The 23520-nt window shown below is 37.6% G+C and overlaps 1 protein-coding gene across 1 annotated transcript; it reads right to left on the bottom strand.

The window, feature by feature from the left end:
- Positions 1 to 340: 340 nt before the first annotated feature.
- LOC114643365 (uncharacterized) lies at positions 341 to 17548 on the bottom strand. Its single transcript, XM_028791952.2, has 4 exons — positions 17450 to 17548; positions 5926 to 6085; positions 3326 to 3496; positions 341 to 1072 (listed from the first exon to the last, which is right to left on the bottom strand). The coding sequence occupies exons 1-4, from the start codon at positions 17452 to 17454 to the stop codon at positions 398 to 400; spliced, it is 1011 nt and encodes a 336-aa protein (XP_028647785.1). The 5' UTR covers positions 17455 to 17548; the 3' UTR covers positions 341 to 397.
- Between the last annotated feature and the right edge of the window lie 5972 nt (positions 17549 to 23520).

Raw genomic sequence — 23520 nt, 5'->3', positions numbered from 1 at the left:
TGCAGTCTCTGTCTCGTGAGTTGCATTTGAAAACTTAAAATCCCAGTTAATCTTACATGAGTACAAAATACTGTGGTATCAGTTTGTTGCTATCACTTGGTTATCTGGAGGACTGGTAACCCGGTTGGCAAAGTCTGTCAGCCTCACATTATTTTGTCATCCCATCCAGGGGAGTTTCTGAGTGCACATCCTTGGTGATTTTTTGCCACCCTCCCCAGAGAGAGTTCTGAATCACTTCGAGGAAAGGTCCAGAATAATCTATGTCTACAAATATAAAATCAAACTGTAGTTCAATAAACAATACTTAACATTATAAAGGAGTTCAAACCTTTTGTTTGCCATTGATAACCTTAGCTAGACAGTTCTGCTGGGTAAAGTGCAGTACTGTCATTAAAATTTAAGCAGAATCATAATAAATAAGATTTGATCTCAACAAGAATCTAGTATTTCGCAGATTTTCAATAAGCCTCTGTTGTCTTCTATTTATTCTATTATTGGACAAGGGCATGGCCACTGCCTCTTCAAGGTCTCTCTCTGCCTTTAGGAGATTACTTACAGATTCACATTCTGCACAGTTTCCATGTTCCCATTTTGCATTGTAGACTTCCAGTGCTTCTGGACTGAATATTATATTAGGGAATATGTCTAGGCATCTTGGGCATGGAGGCATTGCTTTATAACATATACATGAAGTTGTATTAGATGATTTCATGCGGTATGCAGTAGAATAAACATATTCAGGTAGCTGCAAGGTTTCATTCCCTGTGGAAGCATTAACAACACCAATGGCCACCTTTGGGTGCCATGTCTTCACACAGGCCACATCAATGAAAACCTCTCTTTGAATTTTTCCTTTGCAGGCCACTGACGCTCCAAAGTACTTTCTTGTTTTAAAATCTGTGCTCTTTTCAGAAAAATAACAGCAGCTGACAACACGAGAGGAAAAAGCAAAATCATTTGCACTCATTTGTTCTTCATTTCCCATTCCAGAGATAAGCATTTTCTCATTTAGATCCCAGAGGCAGTCAAGAATCATCTCGTCCTCCTGATCGTGTTCCATGATTTTAACAACCTAAATACAAAATAAAAACAACTGTGTAAGTGTCCAGGTAAGCTGTAAGAAAACAAAGTATCATTTAAACTGATCAATATTTTGTTCAGTTTTGACTTAAGACTGTATAGGTAAAGGTGATACAGACTCAGTGTACAAATGTGGCAAAGCAAGTTAATGGTCTGTGGTAGCGTGAGATTTTTTTTAATAAAAATAGTGTGCCTCAGACTAGGAGAGTGGTCCCAGAGTGTTTAATGAGGAAATTAGCTAATTGCTTAAAATGCAACTGCATTCAGCACAGACACACCCCATTGATGCCCTGTGGGTCATTAGAGGAAAAAAAAGAAAGTATAAAGAATGAGAGATTAGAAAAGAAAGAAAAATCAAGGGAGATGTTCATGAAAAAACAGAGCAGAGATCAGAAGTGTCAGCCAGTATGGTGGACAAGAGGCAAAGCATTTGGGAGGCCCCACAACAAGCATTCATCTGTGTTACACGGATAGATTGCTCCTGTTGTGCTTAGTAGGAGCAGGAGTGATCATTGGCTTCATGGATAATTCTATGCAGGTAAAGGATGAAGGTGGAAGGACCGAGCTGGGCTTTGGCTATTCCAGCAGTTTACTGGCTGAGGAAGCTGGGACCAAAGTCAATTGATTAATGGTTGAACAAGCTTGCCAGTTTCTCAGCCCAACCAAGGGGACCGGATGGATGGGTGGGTGGGGGAGAGAAAATAGAGAAAGGCGCACTGATGTTCACAGGAGAGAAGGCAAAGGAACCTGGGTTTAACGCTGCGATTCTGTTCTTGATTTTTAACACTTCTTTGGATTATTTATTTATTGATTATTAACTCCGACTAAAAGCACTCGTTTTTATGGATTATTTAATGGATTATGTATTGATTGCACTAAACTTATTTATTTGGACACTGGCAGTGTGAACAGGCCTTACAAAATGCTTTTTGCACCTATCTTGTTTGTGTTCTCATTGCACTAGCTAATCCTTGGGACATGAATATCGATGTCCCTGGAAACAAGTAATGCCAAGGCTATGGGCACCTGGGGATTCACAACAGGTTTTACATTTGTGTGCTTCTTGCAGTAATGTTCTTAATTAACATTGTTTTTGAAACAGAAATACAATTAAAGTTACAGTATATTCTGCTTTGACCAACAAGGCAGCTAGTGGGCTCTGACTATTTTCAAATGACTATTGGCAAAAATACTGTCAACTGGGTTTTTTCCTTTTTTTTACTCCATTGTCATCTGGCCATATATCTTTGCAAGCTGGATATTATTTTAGCATGACTGTTTTGTTATATTGAAGCCAAAATTCATGGAACTCTTCATTTAAGTTTATCTTACTATATACAATATGTGCTCTTATAATGTTGCATGGTTATGTACTTCTTGTAAGAATGTGTAAGTGTTTCAAGTTTGTCTTCAATGAAGTCCTCTAGTAGATATGAACTGAACTTGGAATAAATGCAACTGTATTGTAACAGGCTATAATAAGAATAAAACAAACAAAACAGCAAAGTTACTTCCCTTGGTCAAGAGGGGAACTAGCAAACTGTAACCAAGCATTGGCTTTCATTGCAGGTGAATGAAAGAGATCATATCATTTGCAAGATGTTTTAGTAAAGAAAAATAGACTGTGTACAGCATGTTTTAAATTCTCAATAAAAGTGTATGAAGTATCAAAACAGGCATACTTTATGGTACTAGCTGAAATATATTTATCTTCTATCAATTTTCATCAACAACTGATATCTGAACATTTCCTGTTTCTTTTTTTCCACTTGGGAATGTTTAAAAAATGGACAAAGAAAAATTACCTTAAGAGTGTTCATGTGCCATTTCAGTGATTTTAAAAAAGATCAACAAAACAATTAGTCTTTTCATTTTATCAGATAACCAAAATGTTTTGACACATATGTTTTTGGCTAATGGTAACATTCATCTACATATTCATTTATTGAGCCCACAACATTTGTTGAAAAAGAAAAAAACAGTCCTCTGTGGAATACTAGTACATCAGAGCTAACATCATATAGTATTATACTATAAAGTATTTTAACAGCTATATAGATTTTTGGTATATGGGTGCTCTTGACTCATGTGAAAGAGCATCTGAGCTTATTTTATTTCTGAAATGACACAGTTTTTGCCACAGTTATCTTTACCAAATGATTAGGTGCTGGTTAGGTTTGAAACAAATCCCAGTGTAAAACAGAGCCAGGGAACTGATTAAATTGTACCACAGAAAAGAACTTACCAAATCCAGCAAAATGGAATATGGTGGCCTCAGTGGAAGATGAGTCTTATACTTCTCCAATACATCTGAGTAATTTCTCCTGAAAGATTCCAACATTCTCTGTGACATGAACTCTTGGGGCTCAATGGATGGCTTGTTAATGTACAATAAGAATAAAACTGAATGTAACATCTGCAGATAAAAAAGACAATTATTGCATCAAAGGTTGACATTTTAATATTTTTATAGTATTCTTTATTTTAGTCTCCCGTGTCTCTTGTAACATAGGTTACCACCATGGCTTTTAAGACTATATGTTTGACACAAGCTGGCAGATTATATGCTTTACCTTTTTTCTGTATATGTTTCATCCAATTACTGTACCCATGTAACACGGAGTAATTAAAGGAGTACTATAATAAGAATTACATATAAATATTAATACCCTCACCATGTATATCTGCATGTATTTGTAACAAGTGTTTTAAGAACACATGCCGTGAATCACTCAATATTTGGTACTAAGAAATTACAGACGTATAGTCAGTTTAACATTAGGGGTCAAAACTGTCATAATGTATTTTCTGTGTGGTTTTTGTTTTGCAAAACAGATACATAAAAATGTTTTGTTTGAATTGGAAATTCAAGCAGTTGTTCACTAAAAATAAAACTTGCCTAAATATCATTAAATGAGCACATTGGAAATTATTCGTTCACTTTTAAAACCCATTCCCTAATAAAGTTGTAAGCAAAATTTCCTCAGTTTGCATTTGCAGTTATAGTCTTATTAGTTAACTTAGCATGCAGTCTAATTCAGTGATACAGAGGTTGATTCTGCTGGCTCATAGCTCCAGATTTTGAGTTGTTTGAGTTTGATATTAGACCTCAGTTCAATACAAAATTTGTGGAATAAGATGTAGTGAGCTATTTGGAGTATAGCTCCACCACCATCTGATTGACAACAGCTTTTGGAATTGCTGAAGTCAACTCTGACAGGTATACCTGTGCCACACTTTCATCTGCTTGATAAGTCTTTGTCCTGACTGCTCAGGCTGTTCAGATGACAAATAGGTGGGCACCTTTCTATTAGGTAAATTCATGAATAAAGTGGGTAGGGATATCCTTAAAATTTTAATGTGTCAACTTTAGAAAACAGAGAGTATGAAACCTTAATTTTCTTTCATTGTAAGGACACCTGGCTAGGTCTGTTGTTCATTGTTTTTTATTCTTGACTCCTCCACAAAGCATAAAATGTCACCTGAGTACATATATGGGCCAAACAAAATGATATGTCACCAAATATCAGCAACTAGGTTTCTTACTGTGCAATGCAAAATAATCTGTTTTTATAAAAGCTATTAAATCAAACTATGAATAACTGCTTTCTCTGCATAAATGAATCTTAAAATTTTCATGGAAGTTCCAGGAGTGAGGTTAAGAACTACAGACCTACATAAATCTGTGTAGTCAGGCTTCTACTATTGCAAAAACTTGTTATGATCCAGAGACAAGGGTAAATCAAAAAGTAAAGGTAATTTGAAAATTACACAGGAACCACAACTGATTAAAGCTGACACAATAGTTGTTCACAATGGCTTATGAGTAGTTTGAACGCGCAGAACGCAGCGCTGTGCCGTTAGTCTAGTTGGAGCCAAAGACAAATAAACACGGATGTACCACAGCAGGACAGCACCATTGTTGAACAACGTGCCATTGTGAGATATCTTTGGGCAGAGGGAGTGAAACCTGCTGAAATTCACCAAAGAATGATGGCTTGTGCAAATCAGTAAGCTGTTTGGGTGCCCATCTTGCACAAACTTTATGGTGCCACACGTCATCATGCAGCAAGAGCACACAGCATAATTCATTGCTCTTCTCTGATGAAGGCATTCGCCATGTCAATGTGGGCTTGTGTTCAAGATGTTATGGTCAACCAGATCAAGCTTTGTTAGTTAAATTCGCTCTACCAGCTTTGAACTTCTATAAGCATTAATAAACTTTTCATTGAGTCATGCTGTTTTCACTTCTGTGGTGAACCAACATCCTTTGATGAATCACATCACATTTCTCTCCCGCTGCCGAATGAAATCTTACTACGTAGTTTAACAATGGTGTGATCCTGTAGCAGAATGTCCCTGTTCATTTTGACTTTGGCACCAATTAGACTAATGGCAGAGTGCTGTGCATGTTTGAACCACTAATAAGTCACTGTGAACATGTATTGTGTCAGCTTCTATTATATGGGTTTACTGTGTACTTTTCAAATTGCTTGTACTTTTTGATTTACCCTTGAATAAAAATGTCCAATCTTTGGAACTTTCTATGCCCTATGACAGATTACTTCACTGTTGTCATTTAGACCAAGGGTTAAGACATTCATAAAAGAGACATTTATTCTGTGTCAAATTTCTTTGTCATATCTTTGCCTCTCCAGTGTTGTGTAGACTGTAGGAAAATTCCATACATTTTTGGTGTCTTACAAAACATATATTTTTTGATTTGTAACATACTCTGTTAAGGCCTGTATGAAACATTTTATAGAAAGTAAAGACTAGTTAATCTGTAGCAAAGGAACAACAATTTAGTAAAGCCAAACAACCTTACAATAAAAAGCACCTTACCTCTTTAATATAAAGTTGTGCATCTTCTTTTTTGAGCTTTACATTTTCTTGATGGGATTTAACAAATTCTAGAGTCACAGAAACAAACTGAAGTGCACTTTTTATTAGACGCTGCACCATGATATTGTGTATTTTTACATATTCTATTTTATTGTTGTTGCTAAAAAAGAGAAGAAAAAAAACAACATCAGCTCCTGAAGATCTTTTGTTTACAGATTGATCAATTAAATTTACAGTACTTATGCATACAAGCAGTAATGTATAGTAATTGCTTCCTGTATAATAAATTATAGAATGATTTGAAACTAATAATTAAAAGTAACATTTTACATAAACTAGACCAAATACATTTTTCCCAACATTTAACTTAAAGCTGAAGATATTCTGAAAGTTGAAACGTTCTGTGCCAGTGTCCCCTTATTTGCCCCCACTAACCTTCTTGCTTGAGAGTGAAGGATAGATTGATAGATAGATAGTACTTCATTTGTCCCCAAGACGAACTTTGACTTTTTACAAAAATTAAATAAATAAACAAATAGGGGCGGCACGGTGGCGCAGTGGGCAGCGCTGCTGCCTCGCAGTTGGGAGACCTGGGGACCCGGGTTCACTTCCCAGGTCCTCCCTGTGTGGAGTTTGCATGTTCTCCCCGTGTCTGCGTGGGTTTCCTCCGGGCGCTCCGGTTTCCTCCCACAGTCCAAAGACATGCTGGTTAGGTGGATTGGCGATTCTAAATTGGCCCTAGTGTGTGCTTGGTGTGTTTGTGTGTGTCCTGCGGTGGGTTGGCACCCTGCCCGGGATTGGTTCCCTGCCTTGTGCCCTGTGTTGGCTGGGATTGGCTCCAGCAGACCCCCGTGACCCTGTGTTCGGATTCAGCAGGTTGGAAAATGGATGGATGGATGGATAAACAAATAAATAATTATTATGTTTTGACAAACAACAATCACCTCTCACATACACACAATGATTTGTTGACTGAATGTACTCAGTGTTAGTGTGTTAGAAAGAGGAGGTGCAGCATTGTTCAAAGCAGCACTCAGTTTTGTTTTCATTTTCTCCTTTGCTATAACCTCCCGGGGGTCCACAGTATATCCCATAAATGGGCTTACCCTTGTAATTAGCTTATTGATTCAGTGGGCCTCTCTTGAAGTAATGTTATCAGCCCAGCACACCACAGCTTAGAAAATCGTGTTGGCTATCACAGAGTTTTAGAATATTTTCTTCATAATAAACAGTATCATCTCTACACTGAAGACAAGAATTATTTTGTTACTTAGTGTCTAAGGGATGGTAGCTGCAATGCATTTTTGGCACTTGCATAAATCAGTGCATCACTTCTTCATTCACACACATGGCACAGTGCTTACATTAGCAATGATGCACAGACTGAGTTACAAACTACACAGTTCATGTATAAGTGGAGTGTTTGAGACAAAAATAAGACCCCACTACCTGTTGCTGAAATTTATACTTAGTCAATTTTATTCACACATAACAAAAGCTGTTGCTCCTACATTCTCATAGATGGTCCACTGCTACTGATAGCAATGCCGAAAAGGCTGCAATGTAAACTGCTATGTCAGTGTTTAAGTCAGATGAAGGGGTTAATTTTGGTTTTCACAGGGTTACAGTGAACAAAAATGCTTAATGGGGAAAACGCTGTTTCTAAGCATGTCAAATGAAAATCAAGTACTCCATTTTACAACAAATGTATGCTCTCTGTGTAAATTAAACCTCAGACGAAAATTGCTCATATATGGCTACGGTGTTCACACATGTAGCATCCTAAGCAAATAATTTACTATTAAAACATTACACTAATGGTCTAATGACATTTAGCAAATATGGGAATGTACATGTACTCAAAGAAATTTTAAATGCACACCTTTATATATTCAAATGATGTATTTTAAATATGAAACATTCCGTTCTGGGGTCATCTCATAGAAATAGGGCTAAGTGATGTAACAGTGTGTTTTGTGAACCTCAAATGAATATTCACACTCTTAATATGGGGGTCTTCAGATACCTGATGAGGATTTACATTGTGCAGGCATCTGACTTCTGGTGTGATGTAAATTATTGGTTAGTGAAGTTATCAAACTGTCATCCCAGAGAAAACCAAACCATTTCCAAACAGCAGCGCTAACTCTACCTGTTCTAAACACTTCCTTCGATCCTTTAATGTTCTGAGTGATACAATGAAAATGCAGTGGTAGGAAAGGGGAGTCGGTTTTCAGCACTACGACTGAGGACTGCAGGTTGACAGAGCAGAATGTGTAATTAAGATGATAGCTGGTAGTCAATAGCAAAAAAGCAGCGTTTGTTAATCATTGAGCTTTGTGTCTTCCTTAAGATTTGTTGAACATTATCTTTACATTTTAAAATGTGATCATGTCTTTTTCCTGTCCAGGACATCAGGCTATCTTCAAGTTCCTTCCCCACCCTATTACAGTAACTAGTTGCTGCTGTTTGGTCCTTCAATAACTTCTGCAGCATCCATCATTTGCATAAAGCATGCACGTTGTGCAGCACAAAGCATGAATGTTAGCATAATATTAAAAAATATCGACAACAAAATTTATAGACAAATAAAAAACATGTTGACTAGTTTTCTTTTTTCTATAACATCACCAAATTTAAATCAAATCCGTCAAGGCATTCTTCAGGATATAAGGATATTTAGTTTTTTTAATGTCCTTTTTTAGAAGATACCTAGTGCCCTAGATGTACAACCTGACCAGCTTTTTGACTAAACAGGAAATAGTGCTTTTGTTGAGGAGTCAGTGAATAAATGAGTCAGTCAACTTTGCATTACGTATGAATGCATACATATTTATATTTATTTAGATAGACAGACAGACAGACAGACAGATAGATATTTAAGTGCTGTGTTATAAATAGTGTTAAGCTGAAAATAAAAGGCTTTTCTGTATTATTGTTATTGTTTGAAATGTGCCAAAGTGCCACCTATTATTAGTCATAAATCAAAACACAATCCAAAAAATATTTTTTTCACTCTTCATAACATCCACTACATATAAAAAAAGTGCTGTGCCTACATGCAAATTAAAATCTTTCAATATCTTAAAAATAAATAATTAAAAATATTATTTCATAAATAATTAATTAAAAACAAAAGCAAAATACAAAACCACTAATGACAAAGTTTTATATAAATACTATTCAGTGATGTTACTGACTGCATCACCATATACTGCATGAACATTTACAAAAGCAGAATGTAAAAGTGCTATTTATTAACTAAGTACAGGAAAGAGGAATTGGTCAGATATACTGTAATGGTATAAGAGCGGAAAAGGCATAGAAGGTTGTTTTACAAGACTAAATTACTCTCTCTAGCAAAAAGACATGCAGTACAACAGAAGAATTGGAAATGTATATTGTGTTTTATTAAAGAAGCGATTATGTATAAAGAAATGCTAAAAAAAGAATAGAAAAGTGACAGACGTAGTAAAAGATGGCTTATGGCAGGCCAGGAACAAATTAAATATTCATGTCAGTCTTTTACATCAGCTGTTTTTCCATTTTTCCAATGCCCTGTAGTAGTATTTGGTATTGCTATTTCTAGGGCACATCATCTATCCTGTCCTTAAAACTGAACATTTGAGACCTTTAAGATCAATGAGAAACAAAGTAGCACATCTTTGTCTTGTCTCGTTTTATGTTGAATCCATTTTAAGGTTGCATATATACCAGTAGAACTGGGTGTTTGTCAGGAAATCATCCTAGACAGGGTGGCAGACCATTGTTGCAGAGACCACTCAGATTCACCAAACCCAAGAATATTAGCCTGCATGAGAAGGGGTTTGGGAGCTCGTTGGCCTTCATTAAATAGACTCTGGCTTTAAATTTATTCAAGGACCTTTGGCTCCAAGGGTCTTATTTTGTTTTTTGAGTTGTGTAGTGTGGAGCTTTGCTTTTATCTGCAGTTACTAAAGGTTATCAGCTTAGCGTACTTTAACACTAGAATTACCAAAGTCTATGAAAAAACTCGTAGATCCGGCCCACCTTAAAACCATTCTCACTTCTCCGTCAGCGTCTTTTGTCTTCTAAATGTGCCGATTAAGACGAGCAGCAAGCAGCCGGCTATTCCATCCCCCACCACCGCAGAACACTCACTAAGTTTTCCCAGCTCATGCCTTGTATGATTATCTGGGAGTGACTGAACTGCTGGAGTTTTAGAGTGGAAATAATAGATCATTATTTGGAACACATGCATTTCATGTGTGTTCCGTTTCTACAGTAATCTGTGTAAACACATTGTTAAAACAGAAACTTTTTCATATTTTGGTAATAAATGTTACAAAATGTAGGCATAAACTTTAGAATGTGTGAAGCCTGAAGTCCAAAGATCAAATAAACACTTTCACAAAAGGTTCAAGAGCGACACAACACCTTCCGTCAATCAATCCTCTTCGTCCCTTGTGGGACATAAGGCTTCAATGAGCTCTCTCTATCGCCTGCGGTCCTTTGCAGCATGTTGTGCTTCTCCCCATGACAGGTTCATCTTTTGAAGCTCTTGTACCACCATTCTACACCAGAGGCCTCATGTATAACGGCGTGCGTAGAACTCACACTATAACATGGCGTAAGCACAAAAGCGGGAATATGCGTACGCACAGAAAAATCCAGATGCAGGAATCTGTACGCACGCAAACTTTCACGTTCTTCCACTACATAAATCCTGATCAGCGTGAAAAGTAACGTACGTGCACGCGCCTTCTGTCCCGCCCCAACTCCTCCCAGAATTACGCCTCTTTGAATATGCAAATCAATATAAATAGCCTTCTGTGAAAAGACAATGGGAAAAGCACAGGGGAAAATATAAGAATTTCAGCGAATACCAAGTGGAGGCAAAGGAAAAACGTACTATTTGTTGGTTTAAACAGTGGTATAATCAACAAAAGAAAGTTGATCGAGTGACAGAGTGTCGGAGAAACTCGAAAAATCCAAGTTCACAAAGTCGCACAGTGCCCGAAATAAAAAAGAAATCACATATCAAAGTCGCCGTGAAAAGGCGAGTCGTAGCCCGCCGTCTGAGTGTCATATGAAAGCTTATTAGGGTACAGACAAAACAAATAGGCACACAGTGGGAAAAAAGCACGAAATGTCAACTTTAATCTCGAAATTTCCACTTTAATCACATAGTTTATTTTGCCATTAAAGTAGAACATCATAAACTTCATCTTAAAATCGTTTATTTTACTAGTTTCTCAAGTAGCACGTTAAATGCTTTGTTCTATATTTGATCTTCTATGTGCTCTGTGTGTGTGAATCACTACGTGCTTCCGTTCTTTCTCTTTCTCCGACAGAACACAGAATCCATTACATTCGCGATATTACAGCTCTCTGAATAATTAAAATACTGAGATGTATACGTGATATCATTTTCATGATGATAGGAATGAAAGCATGTTATTAAACATGGGAACACGGTGGCACAGTGATTGTTCATATCTCACGCAAGAGTCTTGCTGCGTCATGTGCGACCTTCGATTAAATAATTTATTACAGAAGTACTGTCTCTTTCAAACGTACTAACCTCCAATTCCTGTCCTAACTTTTCTTTCTCCAAATGCCCAATCGCCAGACAATCAGCTCTGTAACAGACGTTAAGCCATCTGTAAGCTTAGAACGTCGATTCTTCAAAACTTTTAAGGAACATTGAAATATCTTCATAGTACATGTTTAATTATTCTATCCGTCTATCTTTCCAGTGTCGCGTCAGCGCAAGAATACAACGCAATGCAGGAACAATCCCTGAACTAGCTAGCGCTGCGGCACCGTGTCCTCACATGTTTAATTATTAACAATACAGATTATTTAAATGAAGTTAAAATTTTAGCTGTATAATATAATCAACATATTTTGCTGCATTTCATCTTAATAATGATATCATCATATGTAAATACACGCTTCATAAAGTGGCACAGGTTGTGCAATATTATAACTGTAGCGCAAGTTTACAGTGAGGTAATTGTACTTATAAGTACTAACAGTTCTACAAGGAGCACTTGATGGACTGATTGAGTGCGTTTATAGTTCTTGGGATGAAACTTTTTCTAAACCGCGAAGTCCGTACAGGGAAGTCTCTGAAGCGTTTTGCCTTGGCTCAGGCAGCGTCTGCTTCATGCTGTGTACCGATAATTCTCTTTCCGATCAGTTGCTGCTGTGAGTCCCCACTCAGATACAGTGATATAAATACTCCGAGTGGTGCAGTGAGAGTAATATGGAAAAAGATGATCTGCTGTGGCAACACCTAACGGGAGCAGCTGAAAGAAGAAGAAGATGCAGTGAGAGTTACAACGCTAAAGCAGTTATGGTATTTGGAATACTATGGCTATTTCCTGGACCATTATATTGCTGCAGGTTAATTACAATCAGATGCATTACACTAATAAACAATATGCAGTTAGTTTCAGTGTATTTATAAAGCCGCGTCAGGAATGTGGATCTAAGAAAGAAAGGGTGATCACACAGGAACAGTAGCACTGCTTTGACGCTGGGTGCCGCCAGTCTGCAAAACCAAGCGGAGAAATTTCGTACGCCAAGGTATGAGTTACCGTGGAAATGTGCGTGGCTTTACGCCAAGTTTAGGTTTTATACATCGCGATATGAGCGTGGAAAGGTTCGTACGCAACATTTCTGTGCGTACGCACCGTTTATACATGAGGCCCCAGGTGTTTTTGGGTCTTCCAGTTTTTCTTTTTCCAGGTAGTGTCCATCTTAAGGCAGCTCTTGGGATGCGGTTTTGCTCCATCCTTAACACATTTCCAAGACATCTTAAGCGTCTTAATGTAATGTTCTTGGTGATGCATTGACTGTTTGTTTTCTTATATAATTGTTGGTTTGATATTTTGTTGGGCCAAAAGATCTGGCAGATTCGTCTGAGACATCTGTTGTGGAAGACCTCAAGTCTCCTCATGTCTGTACTGACCACATGCCAACACTCTGAACCATACAGGAGGACAGACTTTACGTTGCTGTTGTACAGGAGCATCTTTGTTTTTAGGCTGTATTGTTTAGACCTCCAGATGGAACGGAGTTGGGAAAAGGTGCCCTGAGCCTTTCCCAGCCTTGCTTTAATGTCTTTATGGACAGCGCTGTCCTTGCTGATAAGGCTGCCAACATAGGTAAAGTCCTCCACAAACTCGAGTGGTGCTCAATTTACCTGGATGGGTGCTGTGGGGATGGAGTTTATGCACATCACTTGGGTTTTGGAGGTGTTGATGTTAAGTCCGTCCTGTCTGCCATATTTATGAAACCTGTCAGTTTACGATTGCATGTTGGAGTAGTTTGTTGAAAGGAGAGCAACGACGTCTGCAAAGTCCAGGTCTTCCAATTGAGAGGACAGGGTCCATTGGATGCCTTTTGGGTTTGTCTGCTATTGTATTGGTTGTGATCCAGTCTATTGCAAGTAGGAAGAGGATAAGAGAGATGATGCACCCTTGTCTCACTCCGGAGTGTACAGGGAACCATTCAGTGAGAGTGTTGCCCATAAGGACACTACACTCAAATTTTTCATAGAAGATTTTTATGATTGTAATTATCTTATTTGGGATTCCGTAGTACTGGAGTATCTTCCAAAGAGTGTTACGATGGACACTATCAAATGCTTCTTGAAATCAACAAAGTTGATGTACAGGGGTGTGTTCCATTCTAAGCACTGCTCTAGGATGTTTCGCAGTGCAAAGATCTGGTCTATACATCCTCTTCTTTTCCTAAAGCCTGCTTGTTCTCGTCTAAGCTTGGAGGCAATAGCTGGCTCCATTCTGTTAAGGAGGACTCTGCAGAACACTTTGCTTGGGATGGACAGAAGGCTGATTCCTCTCCAGTTGTCACAGTTTTTGGTGTCGCCTTTCTTTGGGATTTTGACAATGAGGCCCTTAGACCAGTTTTCAGGGATGGTATCACTGTTCCAGATGTTTTGGAACAGATCGGTAAGGACTTTAGCTGATGTTAAAATATCGGCCTTCAGCATTTCTGCATGGATTGCATCCAGACCACATGCCTTGCCACTCTTTAGGGATAGAATGGCAGTTTTAACCTCGGAAAGGTCAGGGGGATTGATGTTGATATCCAGGATGTAGTCTGTTGTTGTGATGTTGGCAGGTTGTTCTGGCTCAGGGTGATTGAGCACTTCCTGGAAATGCTGTATCCATCTGGCTGCTTGCTCTCACTCTGATGAGCAAATATTGCCGTTCTTATCCCACATGTGGGTACTTTGGCTTGTGTGATTTCCACAGAGACATTTGGTGATCCTATATACAGACCCCAGATTCCCCAAGGCTGCGGCCTTCTCTGCTTCCTTTGCCAGGCTTTCTGTAAAGGTCCTCTTATCTCTCCTTGCACTCCTCTTCACTTCTTTGTCCTTGTTTTTATAGGACAGCTTGGCTTTTTCAATGAGTCATTGGGACTTAAGATTAAATAGCTTTGCTTTTATCTGTTTCCTCACCTCAGTTTTCTGCCATGTCTTAGCAGATATCCATCCACAACACCTTTTTTGGCATAACGTTAAGATTTGCTGACTCAGAGTGCAGCAACCCTACTCTGCCTCAGAGACCTGAGTTCGATTCCTATCTGGGGAGAAAGTGTTATTTTTTTTTTCTTTTTAACCTCAAACGGACATAAAATTTATAAATTGGTATGCACTGTAAATCGTTAGGTTTAAAATGTCCATCGCGGATTATTTCTGTTGATTAATTCATGCTTTTTACTTAGAGTCAGAACAGGAGCTTATTCAGCTTATTCAGCTTCTGATCTGACTCTAACAGCGGCAGTATAAATTCACACCCAATCTGACACTGTTCGTTTAAAAAATAATATTGCATAATAGCGTGTCTTTATGTGAAAATAGCAGTGTCAGATGGGGAGTGTCTGATGATTTCATATAGCGCTGAAGTTACTGCTCTTTACTATGCTTTCCTCTGCATGTCCTGGAGTACAAAAGAAACAGCGGTAGTATGTATCATGATACACTGCAGAGCTATAGCACATCTTTATGTAAAAACAGCAGTGTCAGATGGGGAGGGGAAGGGAAGGATCCTGAACGCAACTGAGAGAATGAAAAGTGAATAAAAAAAAAAGACAAAGCTAACCTTTACAAGTATCATAAATTACATCGGCTGTTACAGACTGAAATCAAATGTTTGTTTTTATTCTAAAATAGTAAGAATAACAGCAGTTCACTTCTCAAAAGGGAATCGTGCAGGATCGAACTTCTGACCTTTCGATTCCCAGTCAGCAGCTGATACTGTTGCACCACAATAGTAAATATGTGTCAATGTCGCATGCATGCATGCTTCCTGCAGTTATATTTTTTGAATAAAAGTGCACTTGTTCTGTTATATTTGTACCTTTTGTAAAAGTGTTTCTTTGATATTTGGACTTCAGGCTTCATACATTATATAGTTTATGCATACATTTTGTCATTTACTACTAGAATATGAAAAATGTTTCTGTTTTAAAAATGTGTTTACACAGATTACTGTAGAAACGGAACACACATGAAATGTGTGTGTTCCAAAAAACAATCTATTATTTCCACTCTAAAACTCCACTTCAATTCCAGATAATCAATCAAGGCATGAGCTGGGAGAAGTTTGTGCACGTTCTAAGTCGGTGGGGGGATGGAATAGCCAGCTGCTTGCAGCATGTCTTTTTCTGCTCATTTAGAAGACAAAAGACGCTGACGGAGAGCTGCGAACGGATTTAAGAAGCGATTTAAGGTGGGACGGATCTACGAGTTTTTTCGTAGGCTCTGGTAATTCTAGTGTTAAAATTATTAATGCAGCAACCAAAAACATTGATACACTGCGTACAGTATGCTTGGTGCCCTCTTCATGCAAAATGATGCTAAAAAGGTCAGCATATAGACGTTTATTATTATATATCCACAAAGGAGCGATGGACAAAGGGAGTAACAGGGTAACAAGATAAAGAAATACTCCTTGCCTCTCTGGGCCTAACTACTTGGTTTTAAGTGTCTGTGTAATCTAATGGCTAATCCACTTGCCCATTAATAGTACTCAGCACAAGTACTTCTTTACACATGTCGTTGTCTCCTTTGTCTCTTCTTAGTTACTCTCTGAATCCCTGACCTCTATAGTCTCCTGGGCACTATGATTAACAGCATGTCTCCCATAGATACCCTATATGGGTGAATGTTTTAACCTTTTCAACTAATAGATTTCAAGCAACAGCCCTTAAGCCTGAAATACTTGTAGGCCTGAACAGTAGTACAGTGTATTTTGGGAAATGAAAGAGCTTATGCAAGAACTTTCTTGTGCTCTGAGAAACTGTAAAAATGTAGTGCCTCTGCCAGTGGACAGAGAACCAGGTTTGTGTTCTTAATTTGGACATGAAAGGCTGCCTTTTTATTAGATTTTTTTTGAGAAAGTTCTCTCAGTTAATAGATTTAGTTTAGTTGATGATTTGCTGCAATACCAGAGTTTGGTCCAGTAGCTGCATTTCTGACACTTTGAGAGAAAGCACAGAAATACAAATGGCGCTATTGCAAAGGAACTTTCTCTCTGGCAAGCAATCTTTCTTTTCATTTTCACTTAAGGATATATAATCTGTAACTAAGAATCTGAACCATCCTGGAAATGTCATATGGGACTAAATGGAAACAACAAAGAAGACTGTATTAACCCAACCAGGTTGTAGAATTCTTTGTATTGCATTATATTTCCCTGCTTTGGTTTAGATACAAATAAATATGCTTTATAAGTAAAAGCTTAACCTCAAATGTTTCTGTTCAGATTAGTTATTACTAGTATAGCTGAGTTCTATAATGAATTATTCCTTGTCCAGCTATATTCTCTTAAGAGTACAAAGGACGCTTTGTCAAGTCCTTTATTGGAGGTGAACTGGGTTGAAGTAAAAGTTTGGAAATAAGACAGTCCTAGTCATCAAGAAGCCTGTCATTTTACATAGGTCCCTAGGGTTGAACATTTGGGTACAATAAGGATAGTGAGATAGGTAAGATAACAATGGATAACAATTATATAACTGCTTTTAACATTTCCTCCTATCGCCCATGAAGAAAAGGTCATTAATGGTTAGTTAGTGCCTTTCATTTTAGGTGTATGTAAGATGTGATCTTTTAACACAATAAAACACACCCAAAAAATACAATAAAGTGATTTAGTAAAATATTAAAATAATATAATTATAACAGTAAAAAACAAAATAACATTCATGTAGCCAAAACACATTTTCATTACTCTTGATGTTATAGATTCCAATTCGTCTCAATGTTTTAGTCATACCAAAAAGGCATAAAATCACTCTGCTAGAGCCATGGCTTGCATATTCACAAATGGCATAGATTCTTCTAAATTTGTTTATGTTCACAGATAGTTAACACGCAGTTGGCTATTGCTCTAAATTCCAGTGTGATTTATATTTGCAAGTGGTAAACAACATTAAATTAATCTTCTACCTTTTCAGCCTAAGAGCATTCATGTTTACAACAGTTAATTCATAGAATCTCCAATACCTCATGGTCGATATGCCTGTAGGTGCACTAGCTGTTCTATCTTCAGCTTTTATAGATGTTTTCTGAACTTCTGCTGAGATCACAGTTCTGAAAGTTACACCTTTCCTGAAATAGTAAACATTAGTCACTGAGCCACAATCTGAAGGGTGCATACCCAAATCTTTACAAACTTATGGTAATTCATCAGTCACTTTTTTTCTTAATTTTTCTTATACTTATGACTAAAAGGTTTAAACATGTAATAACATTTCAAACAATTTAATCCAATATAATCTTGTTAATCTAGGGACACATGCTAAAAAATATATTTTTTTCCAATTCACTTTTTTTTAACAATCTAAACCAGGAGTCAGAAAATCTAATAACCACAAGAGATGCTTCAGGACTAACACTAGCCCAGGGGTCACACAGCTGAACCTTTTCATATAATACAATATATGTCAAACAAATAAAAAGGATGAATAATATATTAATCATACCTGAAGTTTTTTTTCTGTGAAAATGTAACTTCCAGTTGTTGGTAACGTCTCTTCAATCACTCACTAGGAGGCCTTTATCATCAGTACTAGTACTGGATGTTCTTCAACAAAGCTGGTTTGTGTTGTTTTTAAGTGTTCATTTGAAAGTTTTGCATACACCACTGATTTTTAAACCTTCAAAGATAAAACGAACAGTTCACTATAGTTTCAAATGTAGTCAAAATTTTTAATTTTTATCTTATTTATCAAATGAGGGATATCTTTAAAACTGATAGAATTTTAACATCCATTCATTTTATCTTTAAAATCATATTGTACACTATCTAACACATTCTGCATCCCTTCAGTTAAAGTGCCCTGAAACTTCTAAAATGTACATAAAGGTGTCAACAAGATGGTTATTTATTGCTTTTTAAGGATGTTTAATAATTTACCTGGTCCTAAAGAAGGAAAGCAAATTACCAAACACATTGGCTAAAGAAGACTTGATTGGATGTTAAGGATTGGACAGTTTTCATATTTGGCTCCCTATTAAAATCTAGCTTTATATGTTTATGACTGTGTTACCCGGCTTTTCCCAGGAAGTTTCTTAAGACTTAAAGGAATACTTTGAAAACACATCAGATTTCAATGGGAAAAAAATCCTGCTGGATATCTATACTGATATGTACTGGGTAAAGTGTTAGGAACGAAAGGATGCCACATCGTTTAAAGGAAATTAAAATTAGCAATCTACAGAGGGCTAAATTCAAAGACACCCTGAAAATCAAAGTGAAAAAATTATGTGACAGGCTAGTCCATTGTGCCAAAATGTCATTACAGCAACTCAAAATCATACTCAGCAGTTTGTATGGCCCCCACGTGCTTTTATGCATGCCTGACAACATTGGGGCATGCTCCTAATGAGATGACGCATGGTATCCTGGGGAATCTCCTCCCAGATCTGGACCAGGGCATCACTGAGCTCCTGGACAGTCTGAGGTGCAACCTGGAGGTGTCGGATGGACCCAAACATAATGTCCCAGAAGTGTTCTATTGGATTTAGGTCAGGCAAGTGTGGGGGCCAGTCAATGGTATTAATTCCTTCATCCTCCAGGAACTGCCTGCATACTCTTGCCACATGAGGCCAGGCATCGTCGTGCACCAGTAGGAACACAGGACCCACTGCACCAGCATAGGACGCCAGTGGCGGACCTGCCAATTCTGGTATTCTATGGCAAATGCCAATCGAGCTCCATGGTGCAAGGCAGTGAGCACAGGGCCCACTAGAGGATGTCAGGCCCTCAGGCCAGCATCATGCAGTCTGTTTCTGATTGTTTGGACAGAGAAATTCACACAAGTGGCCTGCTGGAGGTCATTTTGAAGGGCTCTGGCAGTGCTCATCCTGTTCCTCCTTTCCCAAAGGAGCAGATACCAGTCCTGCTGATGGGTTAAGGACCTTCCACAGCCCTGTCCAGCTCTCCTAGAGTAACTGCCTGTCTCCTGGGATCTCCTCCATGCCCTTGAGACTGTGCTGGGAGACACAGCAAACCTTCTGGCAATGGCACGTATTGATTTGCCATCCTGGAGACGTTGGACTACCTGTGCAACCTCTGTAGGGTCCAGGTATCACCTCATGCTACCAGTAGTGACACTAACCATAGTCAAATGCAAAACTAGTGAAAAAACAGTCAGAAAAGATGAGGAGGGAAAAATGTCAGTGGCCTCCACCTGTTAAACCATTCCTGTTTTGGGGTTTGTCTCATTGTTGCCCCTCTAGTGCACCTGTTATTAATTTCATTACCACCAAAGCAGCTGAAAGTGATTAACAACCCCCTGTGCTACTTAACTGACCAGATCAATATCCCAGAGGTTTCACTGACTTGATTCTATGCTCTGATTAAAAGGTGTTCCTTTAATTTGAGAAGTATATATATATATATATATATAAAACTGGAAGCTGCAGAGCTCAAATGTGTTGTTTGTTTTGTTGTTTTTTCACAGATGTTTTTCATTTTACTTGCTATAAATATACTCTGTTGTTTTTTGTAAATAAGATGTAAATATGTGCCTAAAATTAATTTTCAAATGCACAAAAGAATAGCAAAGGTAAAACAGAAATGATTCAAAAGGCCCCATCCCCTCCTTTTTTCTGTTCTTCACACCCCAATGTTCTGTAAATTACAACTTGTATAAGCATGATGGGAGTGAAAGAGAGTACAAGACATATAACATAGTTTCCCATGGATCTTGAAATAAGCCCTCATAAGATTTTGACTGGGAAAAGTAACAATGCTGCAGTCTTGTGGAGCGTGTTTCTATTTTTGTGTTTGTGATGGAGATTTGGGTATGTGTGCATGGGCTTTTTTTTGTATATGAGAGTATCAGTGTGTGTGTACAGCACTGTGCCAACTGTTTCTGCAACACCAGTTAGAGAATCAAAGTACAATATATGAAAATTCATTGTATTTAGTAACATTTTATAGACCCTACACAGAACTTACAGTATATATAAGTTCTGAAACACATGATTTTAACATGATTACATTCAGCAATTTACATAAAATTAGGAAAACTATAAAGTCCTGTATCTAGCTGATAAAACAGTATTATGTTTAATTAAAGAGGGCCTGGAGTCTTTAGGACCCCACATTGATTAGTTCCTGCAGTTCTTAACCCATTGTTTGAAAAGTCTAGATACAGAACATGCACTATATTAACTTGAGTTTATTATGCCAATTAAAAGAATGGACTTTTGAAGAAAAAAGTGAGGTAATGTCTTTAAAAATAAAAGTTAATCTGAATGATAATTTAATTAATTAATTTTAATTAATTAAAAATGTAAATCTATTCAAAAATCACCATAAACTATGAGTTACAAACATGTGTCTGATTTTAAGGGTGTTGTGTGTTTTCACTTTTTGCATTTTTTTTTTAACTTTGGACATGAGTAACTTATTGAATTCTTATAGGAAAAACGATTGGGGCGGGGGCAAAAAATAGTTGAGAAACAAAGAAAATGACAGATAAACCAATGACCATAATAAAAAGTGCTTCAAAATACTGGTTATTTTCTTATGATTTCATGATACTTTGAGGTACTTCGCTCCAACCATCCACAGAGCAACACTAGGTGCATGGCTGCAACAGACCCTACTGTGTCGCAAGGCACATTTCTGTACACTCTCGTATTCACTAATATTGTAGTTATCCGTTAAATTAAAATGCACACCTCTGAGATGTGAGAAGAAAACAAGAAAGGATACAAGAATACCTACAGACTAATGAAACCCAAACATGGAAATACAGTATATGTAAATTCCATACGGACAGTGCCTAAGTTGCAATTCAAACCAAAAACACAACGCTTTGGGGCACCTGAGCAAAGCACTGCACCACCATGCCTTCCCAAATGTATTTCAGATTGCTTCATAACAAAGTTTTTTTTTCTGTATTTAACTCCATGCACTACAGTACAATATTACTAATTAATAGTCTTTAAGACAGTAATACAAATGGAGGTATTTCATGTAAGGTACTGTTTATTGGTTGTTTTAAGGAATTAATGTAATAAGATAAAATAAATTATCACGTTTACAGATTTTGTGTGGATTCTCTGTTTTAATTTTCCTTTTTTACGACTCCTAACTTCTGATATTATACTTAAAATTGACCTCTTTGGGAGATATATAGGGCGTGGTTTGATTTTCATTAAGAATTTCATAATTGGATTTTTTTTCCTGTATATGAGAATTAAACGATAATTTGTAATGATCGCCGTGTGAACGTTGCGGCTTTAATAGTCGCTATAGAAAAAGATACCTGTGTTTTAGGAGTGTTGCTGCCATGATTAATAAAGAATGTGATATAACCCGGAAAAAAGTTAACTCGGACAGAGATCTTATTATAGTACCTAACTATTCCTGATTTCCTTTTAAATACAGAAAAAAGAACGTCAAGACTGAAATGGTACTGGGCTGATTTCGTTAAGTTCCAATAAGTTCCAACCCAATCCATATTTAATTAACCCACTCTACGCCGTCTTTAGCCTCAGTGATAAAATCAAAACAGGACATACCCGCCTCATGCTGCGCTGCCGTTTCTCTTGGCTGAAAGAAACAAAAAATGAAACAAGCTTAGTGCCTTGATTATTTCTGTTCAGTAATCGAATCGATCACAGCATTTCACTTTAAATGCTACCACAGAATAAAATGCAGAGAACGTGTGTTCGTTCACATTAAGAGTTCTTTTCGAAAAGTGAGTTAAAAGTGGGAAGCACTTCCTCGTTTATAACTTTAACCGCGCCCACGGGTTGAGACCAAAACTGAAGATACAGTGCAAGAAACGAAACTGAAAGGCCTGCGTCATGTAATTGTGAAGAAAGCGATGGACGAAGGGGAAAGTCCTCTTCATTCACGAAAATGCGAAGACGATTCCTATCTAGTCATCCACCTTTGTCGAAGTGTACTACCGAAGCGCAAATCGTTATTCATGTCTATTGATTTCTATTTAAATACACTACATCAAATAGTTTCTGCCACTTTAATTAGCTAAAAAGTCAATGTCTTTTTTATCTTATGGGAAAATGTTTCTAAGAAAATTACATTTTTATTTTCTTTAATTTGTCCAAAAAACTAAAACATTGAAATACAGTAGCACACTTTGATAGATGCATAAGAAATTTTATCAAGTACATTTTTTTAAAAAAAGGCATATTTACAAGTAATTAATAAATTTTGACTGCTGGGAAGCATATTTCATTAGTCTAAAATAGTTAAAGCCATGATATCAGGCTGCCAGAAATGGCACTTAAAGCTGCACACTATACAGCACGAATCCTTAACAGTGAAACATTGCATATTATATATATATATATATACAGAGAGAGAGAGAGATATAGATGGCACACCTGGGCTGGCATGCCTGCCAGGATGGGTACTGGTGGTCCATTATCTGGTTGGGAGGCCAAATGAAAGAAAGAAATAGAAGGGAGACATCCTGTCTTTTCCATGAAATTGGCAGGAGACAACAATTTGTGGAGTGTGTTAGCATCCCAGCAGAGGTGGATAAATGACCCTTTCACGGCCAGGAGAACAACATCATGGAATAATCTGGAAGGACTCCATACCCTAGGTGGCAGTCCCTGTCTTGCACCCCAAAACACGAGGCTTAGTCTCAGTAATTTAGCAAAACCAGCTTTATTCAGCGTGAAACAGAACAGCAAATCTGCAACTCTCCTGTACACAGACACAGCAGTCAGGCAGGGTTGTGGCCAGGTTAGTGACCAAGTAATACTGTTCCCTGCATTTACAATGTTCCTTGCATCACCCATTGAGATCTTTTCTGTTTGCTTCGGTGAAGAGCTGCAAAGGATAAACAGTCTTCCACAGACACAGTGATCACACTTCAGCATGTTGTGCAGTTTGGGGAGGTCCAAAGAGAGTTTAGAAACTTCACATTTTCTTGAATGAGTGCCACATTAATAAGAATGTTTCTTGAATGAGCATCACTGAACCACATAAAAACTGTTTTTTTGATGTCTTCAAATGCAGCAGGTCACATACATTTGCAACTCTTTTTTCTTTTTGTCAGAATCGAGAGCTGCAAAAATGT

Source organism: Erpetoichthys calabaricus, chromosome 3 (genome assembly GCF_900747795.2).
Source record: "Erpetoichthys calabaricus chromosome 3, fErpCal1.3, whole genome shotgun sequence".
Lineage (NCBI taxonomy): Eukaryota > Metazoa > Chordata > Cladistia > Polypteriformes > Polypteridae > Erpetoichthys > Erpetoichthys calabaricus.
Note: the sequence above shows the minus strand (reverse complement) of the source record. Positions and strands in the feature narration are given on the sequence as shown.

Coding starts and splice junctions, on each gene's coding strand:
- LOC114643365 (XM_028791952.2), bottom strand. Junction 3,497..5,925: donor CACAACTTTATATTAAAGAG/GTAAGGTGCTTT, acceptor TTTTATCTGCAG/ATGTTACATTCAGTTTTATT. Junction 1,073..3,325: donor ATTCCATTTTGCTGGATTTG/GTAAGTTCTTTT, acceptor TTTTGTATTTAG/GTTGTTAAAATCATGGAACA.